This window comes from Hippoglossus hippoglossus, chromosome 1, assembly GCF_009819705.1.
Source record: "Hippoglossus hippoglossus isolate fHipHip1 chromosome 1, fHipHip1.pri, whole genome shotgun sequence".
NCBI classification, from domain to species: domain Eukaryota; kingdom Metazoa; phylum Chordata; class Actinopteri; order Pleuronectiformes; family Pleuronectidae; genus Hippoglossus; species Hippoglossus hippoglossus.
Genome location: NC_047151.1, coordinates 30,450,505 through 30,464,857, shown reverse-complemented (window position 1 = coordinate 30,464,857; position 14,353 = coordinate 30,450,505). Strand labels below are relative to the sequence as shown.

At 48.4% G+C, this 14,353-nt stretch overlaps 1 protein-coding gene across 4 annotated transcripts in view; it reads left to right on the top strand.

Annotated features, from left to right (window-relative positions):
* Positions 1-14,353, top strand: part of LOC117763579 (apoptosis-stimulating of p53 protein 2-like) — a 27,085-nt gene that overhangs the window by 6,750 nt on the left and 5,982 nt on the right. For 2 of the 4 annotated variants that reach the window (XR_004614189.1, XM_034588807.1), the window contains exons 2-17: positions 4,841-4,988; positions 5,141-5,254; positions 5,827-5,900; positions 6,444-6,527; positions 6,902-7,079; positions 7,232-7,434; positions 8,399-8,563; positions 8,780-8,999; positions 9,102-9,227; positions 9,627-9,733; positions 10,477-10,873; positions 10,985-11,745; positions 12,437-12,574; positions 12,815-12,948; positions 13,044-13,210; positions 13,696-13,895. Coding sequence is in view for 3 of the 4 variants with exons in the window: in XM_034588807.1 (XP_034444698.1) it covers positions 4,841-4,988; positions 5,141-5,254; positions 5,827-5,900; positions 6,444-6,527; positions 6,902-7,079; positions 7,232-7,434; positions 8,399-8,563; positions 8,780-8,999; positions 9,102-9,227; positions 9,627-9,733; positions 10,477-10,873; positions 10,985-11,745; positions 12,437-12,574; positions 12,815-12,948; positions 13,044-13,210; positions 13,696-13,895 (3,216 nt within the window). In the remaining variant the exon portion in view is untranslated. Of the gene's footprint in view, positions 1-4,840; positions 4,989-5,140; positions 5,255-5,826; positions 5,904-6,443; positions 6,528-6,901; positions 7,080-7,231; positions 7,435-8,398; positions 8,564-8,779; positions 9,000-9,101; positions 9,228-9,626; positions 9,734-10,476; positions 10,874-10,984; positions 11,746-12,436; positions 12,575-12,814; positions 12,949-13,043; positions 13,211-13,695; positions 13,896-14,353 lie in introns of all 4 variants that reach the window. The other 2 variants (XM_034588828.1, XM_034588817.1) reach the window with 2 other exon arrangements.

Genomic DNA, 14,353 nt, shown 5'->3' with positions numbered 1-14,353 from the left:
TACACACACACACACACACACACACACACACACACACACATACACACACACACACACACACACACGCACACGCACAAGCCCTGCCTGCTGTCCAGGATACAACCACAGACAACAACATCAACACACGGTGTTTCTGAAACCAGGAACATTTACTGAGTGTGATGACGAGTGTTGACTCGACACTGTTGTGTGGTGCACACTCTCCTTAAAGGGACGGATCAGGGACGTTTAAATCAACGTCTGGTTGGTTCAGTCTCTAACTCACCCAGAACATCTCAATCTCTCCAGACTCATCCTGTCACCAGAACACCAGATCATGATGTCAGAGGTGTGTCCTCAGAGTCAGTGTGTGTCCTCAGAGACAGTGTGTGTCGTCAGAGACAGTGTGTGTCCTCAGAGACAGTGTGTGTCCTCAGAGATAGTGTGTGTGTCCTCAGAGTCAGTGTGTGTGTCCTCAGAGACAGTGTGTGTCGTCAGAGACAGTGTGTGTCCTCAGAGACAGTGTGTGTCCTCAGAGATAGTGTGTGTGTCCTCAGAGACAGTGTGTGTCGTCAGAGACAGTGTGTGTCGTCAGAGACAGTGTGTGTCCTCAGAGATAGTGTGTGTGTCGTCAGAGACAGTGTGTGTCCTCAGAGACAGTGTGTGTCGTCAGAGACAGTGTGTGTCCTCAGAGACTGTGTGTGTCCTCAGAGACAGTGTGTGTCCTCAGAGACAGTGTGTGTGTCCTCAGAGTCAGTGTGTGTGTCCTCAGAGACAGTGTGTGTGTCCTCAGAGTCAGTGTGTGTCCTCAGAGACAGTGTGTGTGTACTCAGAGTCAGTGTGTTTGTCCTCAGAGACAGTGTGTATGTCCTCAGAGACAGTGTGTGTCCTCAGAGTCAGTGTGTGTCCTCAGAGACAGTGTGTGTCCTCAGAGACAGTGTGTGTGTCCTCAGAGTCAGTGTGTGTCCTCAGAGACAGTGTGTGTCCTCAGAGTCAGTGTGTGTCCTCAGAGTCAGTGTGTGTCCTCAGAGTCAGTGTGTTTGTCCTCAGAGACAGTGTGTATGTCCTCAGAGACAGTGTGTGTCCTCAGAGTCAGTGTGTCCTCAGAGTCAGTGTGTGTCCTCAGAGACAGTGTGTGTCCTCAGAGACAGTGTGTGTGTCCTCAGAGTCAGTGTGTGTCCTCAGAGTCAGTGTGTGTCCTCAGAATCAGTGTGTGTGTCCTCAGAGACAGTGTGTGTGTCCTCAGAGATAGTGGGTTTGTCCTCAGACAGTGTGTGTGTACTCGGAGACTGTGTGTGTCCTCAGAGACAGTGTGTGTGTCCTCAGAGTCAGTGTGTGTGTCCTCAGAGACAGTGTGTGTGTCCTCAGAGTCAGTGTGTGTCCTCAGAGACAGTGTGTGTCCTCAGAGAGTGTGTGTGTCCTCAGAGACAGTGTGTGTGTACTCAGAGTCAGTGTGTGTGTCCTCAGAGACAGTGTGTGTGTCCTCAGAGTCAGTGTGTGTCCTCAGAGACAGTGTGTGTCCTCAGAGACAGTGTGTGGGTCCTCAGAGACAGTGTGTGTGTCCTCAGAGTCAGTGTGTGTCCTCAGAGACAGTGTGTGCATCCTCAGAGTCAGTGTGTGTGTCCTCAGAGACAGTGTGTGTCGTCAGAGACAGTGTGTGTCCTCAGAGACAGTGTGTGTCCTCAGAGATAGTGTGTGTGTCCTCAGAGTCAGTGTGTGTGTCCTCAGAGACAGTGTGTGTCGTCAGAGACAGTGTGTGTCCTCAGAGACAGTGTGTGTCCTCAGAGATAGTGTGTGTGTCCTCAGAGACAGTGTGTGTCGTCAGAGACAGTGTGTGTCCTCAGAGACAGTGTGTGTCCTCAGAGATAGTGTGTGTGTCGTCAGAGACAGTGTGTGTCCTCAGAGACAGTGTGTGTCGTCAGAGACAGTGTGTGTCCTCAGAGACTGTGTGTGTCCTCAGAGACAGTGTGTGTCCTCAGAGTCAGTGTGTGTGTCCTCAGAGACAGTGTGTGTGTCCTCAGAGTCAGTGTGTGTCCTCAGAGACAGTGTGTGTGTACTCAGAGTCAGTGTGTTTGTCCTCAGAGACAGTGTGTATGTCCTCAGAGACAGTGTGTGTCCTCAGAGTCAGTGTGTGTCCTCAGAGACAGTGTGTGTCCTCAGAGACAGTGTGTGTGTCCTCAGAGTCAGTGTGTGTCCTCAGAGACAGTGTGTGTCCTCAGAGTCAGTGTGTGTCCTCAGAGTCAGTGTGTTTGTCCTCAGAGACAGTGTGTATGTCCTCAGAGACAGTGTGTGTCCTCAGAGTCAGTGTGTCCTCAGAGTCAGTGTGTGTCCTCAGAGACAGTGTGTGTCCTCAGAGACAGTGTGTGTGTCCTCAGAGTCAGTGTGTGTCCTCAGAGTCAGTGTGTGTCCTCAGAATCAGTGTGTGTGTCCTCAGAATCAGTGTGTGTCCTCAGAGACAGTGTGTGTGTCCTCAGAGATAGTGGGTTTGTCCTCAGACAGTGTGTGTGTACTCGGAGACTGTGTGTGTCCTCAGAGACAGTGTGTGTGTCCTCAGAGACAGTGTGTGTGTACTCAGAGTCAGTGTGTGTGTCCTCAGAGACAGTGTGTGTGTCCTCAGAGTCAGTGTGTGTCCTCAGAGACAGTGTGTGTCCTCAGAGAGTGTGTGTGTCCTCAGAGACAGTGTGTGTGTACTCAGAGTCAGTGTGTGTGTCCTCAGAGACAGTGTGTGTGTCCTCAGAGTCAGTGTGTGTCCTCAGAGACAGTGTGTGTCCTCAGAGACAGTGTGTGGGTCCTCAGAGACAGTGTGTGTGTCCTCAGAGTCAGTGTGTGTCCTCAGAGACAGTGTGTGCATCCTCAGAGTCAGTGTGTGTGTCCTCAGAGACAGTGTGTGTCCTCAGAGTCAGTGTGTGTGTCCTCAGAGACAGTGTGTGTGTACTCAGAGTCAGTGTGTTTGTCCTCAGAGACAGTGTGTATGTCCTCAGAGACAGTGTGTGTCCTCAGAGTCAGTGTGTCCTCAGAGTCAGTGTGTGTGTCCTCAGAGTCAGTGTGTGTCCTCAGAGTCAGTGTGTGTCCTCAGAATCAGTGTGTGTGTCCTCAGAATCAGTGTGTGTCCTCAGAGACAGTGTGTGTGTCCTCAGAATCAGTGTGTGTCCTCAGAATCAGTGTGTGTCCTCAGAGACAGTGTGTGTGTCCTCAGATACAGTGTGTGTGTCCTCAGAGTCAGTGTGTGTCGTCAGAGACAGTGTGTGTCCTCAGAGACAGTGTGTGTGTCCTCAGAGAGTGTGTGTGTCCTCAGAGACAGTGTGTGTGTCCTCAGAGTCAGTGTGTGTCCTCAGAGTCAGTGTGTGTGTCCTCAGAGACAGTGTGTGTGTCCTCAGAGACAGTGTGTGTCCTCAGAGTCAGTGTGTGTGTCCTCAGAGACAGTGTGTGTGTCCTCAGAGTCAGTGTGTCATCAGAGACAGTGTGTGTGTCCTCAGAGTCAGTGTGTGTGTCCTCAGAGACAGTGTGTGTGTGTCCTCAGAGTCAGTGTGGGTGTCCTCAGAGTCAGTGTGTGTGTGTGTGTCCTCAGAGACAGTGTGTGTCCTCAGAGTCAGTGTGTGTGTGTGTGTCCTCAGAGTCAGTGTGGGTGTCCTCAGAGTCAGTGTGTGTGTGTGTGTCCTCAGAGACAGTGTGTGTCCTCAGAGTCAGTGTGTGTGTGTGTGTACTCAGAGTCAGTGTGTGTCCTCAGAGTCAGTGTGTGTGTCCTCAGAGACAGTGTGTGTCCTCAGAGACAGTGTGTGTGTCCTCAGAGACAGTGTGTGTGTCCTCAGAGTCAGTGTGTGTCCTCAGAGACAGTGTGTGTCCTCAGAGTCAGTGTGTGTGTGTGTGTACTCAGAGTCAGTGTGTGTCCTCAGAGTCAGTGTGTGTGTCCTCAGAGACAGTGCGTGTCCTCAGAGACAGTGTGTGTGTCCTCAGAGTCAGTGTGTGTCCTCAGAGTCAGGGTGTGTGGGACAGACAGCCTCTCTTCCTCAAGCTGTGATTGGCTGCGTGGTTCCCTGGTCGGGACGTGGACACGGCGTCGCTCTACTTTTCCTCCAGAGTTGTATGTAGGACACAGGCCGACCTCCGGATTCATCTTTGTGAAGACAGATAAATCTCCCATCAGCCACCTGTGCGGGTTCAGATCCTCAGTGAACTGTAGAAGCCGCTTGGCTGCGTCTGACGAGCCTTTGAGCAAATCATCACGGACTCTCACCTTCACAGGATAAATATTCAGGCTGGAAGACGCTGAAAGCTGCCTCCCTTTAGTTTCGGGGCTGTGGGTGGAAATCTGGCTCCGGGCCTGGGAGCAGATATCCTGCTGGAGAAACAGATGGCACAATGCATCATGGGAGTTATGTCCACAAATATCTGTTCTGGTCTTAAATAGCTCAGGACGTTGAGCAGGTTTTGTTTTAAGCTGTGCGTTGTGTGCTTCACATGCTGAGGTCTACCCGTCAACCAGTCTGTTAAAGCACCAGACTGAGTTTGAACCTCCTGCAACACAGGCTGCCTGTTGTTTTAGACATAGAAGAGGGCAGAGACATGAGGTTCTCAGGTTGTCCGTCTCGCTCTTTAAAATTTGGTACAAACGTTCAGTCTGACTCACGGATGAACTGATTAGATTTCAGGGGTCAAAGGTCAAAGTCACAGTGACCTGTAATGAATCTGGAGGGGAAATGTATGTGACTGTAACTTTGGGAATTCTATTGTTTATTTTTGACAACCGCAGCAGTCGTTCCTGAAATATCAACGTTCTCTCAAATTCAGTTTCTGAATGAATCTGATTATTATCGTAAACCTACGACACATGATATGACCCTGTCCATATATGTGTTTGTAGATATTTCTTACCGTGTTCCTCAGCAACAATGACCAGCACTTCACTGAGGTTCCCATCACGCCGGAGACGCTGTGCAGAGACGTGTTGGAGCTCTGCAAGGAGCCCGGCGAGGCCGACTGCTACCTGGCTGAGATGTGGAGAGGCTCAGGTCCACAGACTTTTTGATTATTGTTATTATTTTACAGTAAAATACTCAAAGTCTTGTGATTAAGGTTCTAACTCTGGAAACACAGACCCACGTGTCCATTACATCATAATTTAGTCATTAATCAGTCATCTTGTTTGTTTGTAACCAATCAGAGCGTGTCGTTGGAGAATCGGAGCAGATGATGGCGGTGTTGCAGCCGTGGGGGCAGCAGAGGGGGGAGGTCCGTTACCTCCTCCACCATCAGAGAGCTCCGGGACCAGAGTCTGGTGAGAAACACCAGCTGTGATCATGTCCTCAACACAAACCCTCCCAACCAAATATATATTCATAATATATATTAAAAGAAACACGAGGAGATTCCAGATCTTCTGGTGATGAGGGCCGACGCCGGTGTGGATGAGCTGTGAACAACAACACTGATCTTTCCACAGCAGAGTTTATACGTCATGTCCGGCCTCCTGCTGCTCTACAGGCTCCGCCCCTGCTGCTCTACAGGCTCCGCCCCTCATGTTCCTGTTGTGAACGAGTCGGACCCGACAACCTGCTGCTGCTTCACAAACACCAACTACACAACATGTTTTACACAGTTCATTAAAACATCTCATATTTTCTCCAGCTGTGTTTAGAAGCTTTATTTTTTTCTGTCTCATTCTCATGAACATGTCAGGAAGGTTTTCCTTCAATCGTTCTCTTGGACTTGAGGTTGAGTTGATCAGAGAAATGTCATCCTGCAGGAGGTGGTAGAGGAAAAGACGAGTGTTAGTTGGAATAACAACAGGGTGTTACCCGAACCCATTTGCACACAAACAAACTGATCGTTCTGTGTGTTTGTGTCCAGATGGATCCAGAACGTCAGATCAGAAGCTGAAGAGGAACCAGCTGAAAGCTGCTGCAGAGAGATGTCTGGAGAACGGGGTGAGACTCAGAAGAACTTCGAGCCTCATTTAACAACCGTTTCTTCCTAAAACACTCTTGCACACTTTTCTATGAAGATTCTGACTTTCACCAATGTTTTCTTGTCGGGGATTTGTTCTTATGTGAGAACAGAATCTACACTGAAGAGAACTCACACTGACAGCTGACATGCTTGTATAAAACAAAATAACACTGATTATTTGATCAGTTATATACTGCACATATTCTCACAATGCATACAATTTGTCCTGTCTATAACTATATATATTGGGTTAATTACATTCATATCTTTCTATATTTAAGAAATATAACTTTTTATAGTTTCAGTCCAGTGCTGCGTCTTTAGATTCCCGTTCAATCGTTCCTTCTGAAATGTTCTTTTCAGTTTCTGGGATTTCTGTGTGCTGCAGTCTCATGACCTTTATGGGCATTGAAAGTGCGTTTACGATGCTAATTAGGAAAAACGTGCTTTCAAATTACCAACACATGGAATTGATCAAATAAGAACACAGATGTGAACAATTCTGTTCTTGTGTTCTACAGGTCTCAGCTCCTCGTCTGGACGTGACCTTCAGTGAACTTCAGGATCTGGCGACTCGACAGCAGCAGCTGCTGGCCTCCAAAGTACGACACACACAGGAACACACACTTCTGCTAATGCTGCTGTCACGTGCCGGAATAAACAGGATATCTCCAAATGTTCTCATTTCTCAACCAATCAACAATCAGCTCTAATCATTATGATGTGAACGTCCAAAACCACAAGTTTTTATGTTCTTATGATTTATTAACACGTGACGACTTCATAGCACATGAACACACTGAAACAATGACTCTTACTTTTACCGGCATTAAAACAAAAACACATTTACCTGCTTGTTTGGTTTAAAATCATTTTATCAACAAATGTCCTTCAGTCCTGAGCAGCGGACGTGTGAACGTGTGTTTTACCTCAGCGCCTCCTTTCTCCTCCTCATGACCCCTGTTGTCTGTTGCAGGAGCAGCGGCTGCGCTTCCTGAAGCTGCAGGATCAGCGGCAGCAGCAGCAGGAGGCGTCTGAACAGGAGCGACTGCAGCAGCTCCGAGAGAACGCACACAACCAGGAGGCCAAACTGCGGAGGGTCCGGGCCCTCAGGGGCCAAGTGGAGCAGAAACGCCTCAGCAACACTAAGCTCGGTCAGTGTCTGTGTCGTCAGATGTGTTTCCTCGATTCATCTCATTCTGATCAGATCGTTTTTTAAACTTAACAGTTATTAATTTAGGGTCATGATTTATTTTAATAAAAGCTCCTGCTTGTTGTTCTATATGTTTTTGTGTTTGTGATTCAGTGGAGGAGATCGAGCAGATGACCGGTCTGTTCCAGCAGAAGCAAAGGGAGCTGCTGGTTGCCGTGGCGAGGCTGGAGGAGCTCAGCGACCAGCTGGAGGTGCTGAGGAGCCCACGGATGGAGCCACCACCTCCGCCTCCTCCTCACCACCACAACACGCCCTCCTCCACCGTGGAGCTGGAGCTCCTCTGTAAAGAGCTGCAGGTCAGAGCTCAACAACCACCGCTGCTGACACGTGTTTCTCATTGGTTGAGAGTTTACCTGTGTGACGCTGTGTGACTGATTTGCAGAGACTCAGGGGGGTTGTGTAACCGCAATTATTTATTATTATTTGTATTTATTTCTGTAGCTACAATTTACAGATGCCCTGAAACGCCTCACATACCGGTCTGCTAACCCTCAGACGATATAACGGCTCCTTAAGCTGAACTGTCAAGGAAGACTTGCTGTTCCACTCTAGTCCACCAGGTGGAAATAATTCCGAGACTATATAAACCCACAGACTTTAAATAAAGATGGACGACGTCTCTAAAGTGAAGCCAAAGTGTCTCCATCAGAGGAGACATGAACCAAACTAAAAAATCTAAGAAGACGTTAAATAAATGTTTGTAAAGATGTTTCTGTCAGTTCAGGTCGTTCTTCTCTCACTGATGTTTGTTCAAGTGTTTCTGATCAGTTTGGTTTGAATCAGTTTGATGATATACAAACAGGCTGAGACGTCATGATTGACAGCTGAGACTGGCTCCTGATTGGTCGAGATCACTGCTGCACAGACTCTAGAAGTGGCTATGTCGTTGTCTTTATTAAGTCTGTGGTCGACACTGTAATTTATATATGTTCCCTAAACACTTCACATGCAGGTTATTGGTAGATTTAAAATTCAATATGACTAAAATAACAATATATTCATTTACCATCCAATGGAAAATTCAACTTCATACCCTCCGTGATTTTTTCTTTCATTGTAAGAAGTTCACACGGACTCTTCTGGTGAACATGTCAAACACATCATCATTTTGCTAACTATAAAACGACTAGTGAGTGTGGCTAACCTTAGCCTAGCAGGCAGGCTAGGCTAACTGGCAAATGAAAGTGTCTTAGTGTTTGCTGCTTCTTCCTTTCCCTGTGTTCGTCACCTCCACTGATCCGACGTCTTCGTCCTCCTCAGCTGAGGAACAAGCTGAACCAGGAGCAAAGCTCACGTCTGCAGCAGCAGAGAGACGGCCTGAACAAGAGGAACCTGGAGGTGGCGGCCATGGACCGCCGGCTGGCCGAGCTCCGGCAGCGGCTGTGGAAGAAGAAGGCCGCCCTGCAGCAGAAGGAGAACCTGCCAGTAAGAAGATATTTAAGGATAATCTATCTGTAAAATATCACTTTTCTACAGCAATTTTATTTGATATTTTATAAAAATGTACGTGAGCGTTCTACCCTCCACCATGTTGTTCCTGTAGTTCTGGTTCCAGCACTAGTTCATTGATCTCCTGGTTTTACATCATACTCAAGTCCAGCCCAAAACCCTGCAGCACTCAAATATGTTGGTTCCCCGCAGGTGGCGTCAGAAGGCCCCGCCCCTCAGCATGGCGTGGGCTCCAGAGTGGCGGCAGTGGGGCCATACATTCAGTCGTCCTCCACAACAGGCTCTCAGGGGCCTCCGGTGCCGGCGCGCCAGGAGCCTCTGGTGAAGCCAGCGTACCCGGACGGCACAGCAACCCTGCCCATACCCGACTCGTCCCTGAAGCCGCCTCCCAGACCCGTCAAACCGGCCGCAGGTTCAGTTTGATAAGTTAGTTTAAGATACGGTTTTTTTCACCCACAGCTCCTCAGCTGGCACTTCCTGTGTTCTGGTTTTAATCTTCTTCTGCTTTTTGCAGGTTTCAGCTCCTCTAAAATAACCGAACTCTCCGACTGGAAGGCCAGAGCACTTCCTAAATCTAGCGGAGGTTACAGCCACGCCTCCACACTTCCTCGGATGTCCAGCCTCAGCTACTGCAACTCAGGTCAGTTTCTGCAGCGTCCAAAACAAAACAAAAGTTTTTATAATTGTAGGTTTTCTGTCTCTGTTGAGAAGTGATGAAACACTTCAAAGTTTATATTCATTTATAGAAATGTCAGAAAAACAACATATTTTGTGTTTTATATTCAACCTTATACATCCAGAAGGTTCAAGGTCATAAAAGGAGACTGTATGTTCTGCATTCTGATTGGTTGGTGGAAGCAAACGATAACGAGAATGATGTTATCAATTCCAATAGTTTAAATGTTTAAATTCTCACTTCAGAAACAAGCAGAGACATTTTAAAGCGTCTTTCTGTCGGACAGTTGTCTGATGTTTTGAATGCAACCCTCCGACAGAGAAGAAGACGTCTGTGTTATGATGAAGATTTTCTTTCCTGTAGGTGGTGAGACCCTCACAGGTCAGAGAGGACTTTGTGGAGCTGACATCCCGCCTCCTGTCCCGTCACGGACCAATCACAGCACTGACACCCTGCTCAGGGACGTTCAGGTACGACAGCTGATAAGATAAGATTTCCCTTTTTTTATCCTCCGTAGAGGAAATTCACAAATGACACAGTAGCACAAGAAAGTAGCAGCGCAAGGGGAAAAATACTAGAAAGACTAGAAATATGAATATAAATATTATATAGAGTAGAGATAATGCTATATATACACACAGTTGTTGTTTTTTTAAATGTAAAATATAGATACAGGGATCAGAGTTGTGTTCATGTCCATTCTGTGTAATATATAGAATGTGCATCAGTTCAGGGGCCTGAGGTGCTGTAGGACCATCCTCTCAAAGGTTTGCATGAGATGCCCCTTCTTGGGCACAGGGCCGATGCAGAAGAGTGGGAGTGGTAGATTGTTGTGGGAGACAGTGGAGGGGGGACTGGATTGTGTCGGAGTGGTTGCTGCTGGGTGGTGGGTTTTTTCTCCAGAGGCTGTGGGTTGATTCCAGGGGTCTGCTGGGGGGGGGGGGGGGGCAGCTGAGGTGAGTATGGGGAAATCAGAGGTTGAGGGAAGATTGTCCTGTGTTAGAAAGTCAAACCTTGTGATGTTTCTCATGCCCCCCCCACAGCTCTCTAGGATTGTTCTGCTTTTTCAGAGGTCTGAATACACAGATGTGAAAAAAGTCTTTTCAGTAATTAAAGTCTGCACCAACCTCCCAGCAGACCTGGATCTGCTTCATTAGTCAAATGAGATGAGCTGCTCTTTATTTCCATGTTTTGCTCTGTATTTCACCTCTAGGCTTCAGGTAAATGTTTGTCCAAGATGACCGTGCCACCTCCTGTTCCCGTTAAGCCCATACCGCTCTCTTCGTCCGGCCCACCAACCTTCTCCAGGCCCCCCTACAGCACTGGGACCTTCCCTGGTAAGGCTCGGCCGGTCGGCGGCCACCTCAGGGCTCCAGGAGTCCTCTCCAGCCACTGCAATACACTCCCTCTGCCCAACAAGCAGGAAAGCCCTCCGGCCGCTGCCGTCCGACCTTACACCCCGGACCTCTCAGATGCCCCCACCCCTGCGCTGCAGAAGCCTCAGACTGTGGCGGCGTCATCCATCTACTCCATGTACACCAAGCAGGCCTCTCTGGGAAAGGGCTACCAGCCAGGAGGTCAGGGCACACTGCCCCGCAGTCAGCCCCGAGGTGCAGCACTCACTCTATTTTCATCTGTTGTAGATCACAGGTGAGAGATGTTTTGTTTTTCACATTCGTTGTTGGTTTTGTTCTGACGTCAGTGTCTCTGCCTCATTACAGTGTACGGGAAGCCAATCCTCCCTGCCAGCGGGGGGCAGCAGTCTGTCTCCTCAGACAACACTGGCCTGAATTCTGGGGCCTGTGTGTCTGACGGGAGCGAGGCTGACAACAGTTGTCTGGGTAACGGCGAAGGGGTCAGTGGAGAGACGGCAGAACGAGCCACGCCTCGACCGCTCAGCCCCACCAAGCTCCTCCCCTTCCTGTCCAACCCTCACAGGAACCCCAGCGATGCAGACCTTGAGGCCCTGCGACGCCGGCTGCACCACGCACCCCGGCCCCTGAAGAAACGCAGTTCGATCACGGAGCCCGAGGGCCCGGCCGGACCCAACATCCAGAAGCTGCTCTACCAGAAGACCACCCTGGCTGCCATGGAAACCATTCCCATGGAGACAGTCAGTCCAGCGGAGACATATATTCAGCCTGGGGTACACGACAACCGGGATGGCGGGGTGGATGTCGATGACAACACTGGGTTGAGCTTCAACCAATTGCTCGCTGAGAGCCCTGACGACTCCCTGACTCCACCCCCCCTGCCCCCTCGCTCACCCATCCCTGACCCCGCCTCCTGCTGCTCCCAGTGCCCCGCCCTGGAGGACAAGGAAGAGGAGGTGTGTCCGTCCTCAGTCCACCACATCCACTTTCCAGAGGAGTTCCCCCCGTACCCCCCCCCACCATACCCCAGCTGTGGGGAGACGGAGCACGGAGACAACACCAGCAACCTGCAGCCGCCGGAGGTCATGGGGCAGGTCCCAGTCCCGCCGGTGAGCGTTTCAGTTCGACAATATATGATCAACTCCAATAATCAACAAGACTAATTGTTGTCTCATTTTGATAATGAAGGGTTAGGCTCCATCTAAATGTCTTTCAGCAACAAACACATGGATGAGCAATAATTGGAAAAAACACCATTTATAAATCAGACAGAAGCTGATTCAGGTTTTCATTTCTATTGGACTGGATTAATGCACTTTTTACAGCGTCCAATAGAAAACAATAGAGACTCATTCAGAACCAAGAGCAGAGATCACATTAGTTCCAGCTGCTCTGGTTGTTCCACACAGGTTTGACTTTAAGGTTCTCCTCCTCACACACAAGGTTCTGAATGGACCCAGTTACACAGCTGCCTCTCTAGAGAATTATGTTCCCTCTAGAACATCTGCAGCAAATCAGAGGTTCCAACAAACCAAAGAATATCTGAGATGCTACAACTACAAGTTGTGAATCAGAGAAGCTTGTTCAGTAAACGACTTTAAAACATTTCTCTTTACTTCAGACATTAAGTAGATCTCACACTTACACTCCTGCACTTATTATTTTGAATGACATTTTAACATGTTTTTATTTGTATCTATATTGTTTGTAAAGCTACTTTTCTTGTAAGAAAGGTGCGATACAAATAAAGTGTATTATTATTATTATTATTAAAGTTCCCCTTTCCTCTCTTTCTCTCAGGGTAAGAGGTCGATCCTCCGTAAAGTCGGCTCCGAGCGGATCAGTCACACGATGCGGGTCAAGTTCAACCCTCTGGCTCTGCTGCTGGACTGTTCCCTGGAGGGCGAGTACGACCTCGTCCAGAGGGTCATCTTCGACGTGAGTGTCGTCAGAAGCTCTATCAGGGACTCGCTCCGCTTAAATGATCACAAACAAATTTTATTAATATTTAATGAATAAGTGACAATCAATCATCATATAATCGCTCTTATTTAGAGGAAACTATTTATATGAACCAGTCAAGTGTTTAAATCGATTTATGTATAAACAGCATTGTTTTTTTAAAGCTGTGTGATGTTCATATGTACGCCAACAAACTAGATGTCTTTGTGTTTGCAGGTGGACGACCCCAGCTCAGCAAACGACGAGGGCATCACTGCGCTGCACAACGCCGTCTGCGCCGGCCACACAGAGATCGTCAAGTTTCTGGTTCAGTTTGGCGTCAACGTCAACGCTGCCGACAGCGACGGCTGGTGAGTCTGAACAACATCACTGTGCAGTTCTGCCAATGGGTTCTGCGTCCAGAAGCTGTGGTAACCAGTTGAGTCCTTAAACCTTGTTCCTCCAGGACTCCGCTTCACTGCGCCGCCTCTTGTAACAACGTTCAGGTCTGTAAGTTCCTGGTGGAGTCGGGGGCAGCCGTGTTTGCCACCACTTACAGCGACATGCAAACAGCTGCCGACAAGTGTGAGGAAATGGAGGACGGCTACGCGCAGTGCTCCCAGTTCCTATATGGTGAGAAACGACCACGTTACATGTTCACTGAAAACAGAAACTGAGGTCTGTGATGGGTGTGAATGTTGGTTCCCACACGGGTCAACTGAGGCGAATCAGAGGTTCTCAACTGAGACGACAAGTAGCTTCCAGAGTCCGTGAGGAGTTTGTCTGGATAATTTAATGTTCCCAAAACTGAATCTATTCCAAAATGTACAAATAACAATCTAATTACAGATTGTTTCATCATCCTTTAGTGTAGACAGGGATTGCCAGGATTTCTTTTTAGGGTTCAGTGGATGTGTCAGTGGTCTACTGGTTAACCCTAACCCCATCATTTAAGATAAGATAAGATTTATTAGTCCCATAACAGGGAAAGTTTGGAGTTCCAGGGGTCCCATCGAGGTAATGGGGTAGAGCTCCTTAAGGGTCCTTCAGGAGCTTTGAAGGGTCTAATTGTGTCTCACTGTTTGTCACAGTTACACTGAATTCCCTTGTCTTGGCAGGCGTTCAGGAGAAGATGGGCGTGATGAACCGCGGTGTGGTGTACGCCCTGTGGGACTACGAGCCTCAGAGTGACGATGAGCTCGGCTTCAGCGAGGGCGACTGCATGACGGTGCTGAGACGGGAGGACGAGGTGGAAACGGACTGGTGGTGGGCAAGATGTGGCGATGGCGAGGGCTACATCCCCCGCAACCTCCTGGGGGTGAGGCGACTCAGTTTGTCTTCAAACCGCTGATAGAGATACTTGAAAATTGTAAAAATCAATCAGTTAATCAAATGTGTGTAACAGAGCAACAACAACAATATCACAAATATTCACAAGATTCATGAGTAGAGAGTGTCCAACATAAATCTAGAGATTTATCAATGTTTAAAGTGTTTGTACTGTGTATTATATATCTAAGCAATCTAGTTATAATCATGACCCACAATCAGCTGCCATCAGCTGGTCCATGATCAGGATCCACCATCAGGATCTATGGTCCATGATCACAGTCTGTGATCCACCATCATGCTCCATGACGTGGCTGCAACTTTGATCCTGGATCTATACACGATGAAGCAGCAGGACTCTGGTGAAGAAGTCACCTCAGTAACATGTGTTGATGAGACATTAATGTGATTGAGATGGAGAAGAGGAAGGAGAAGAGGAAGGAGAAG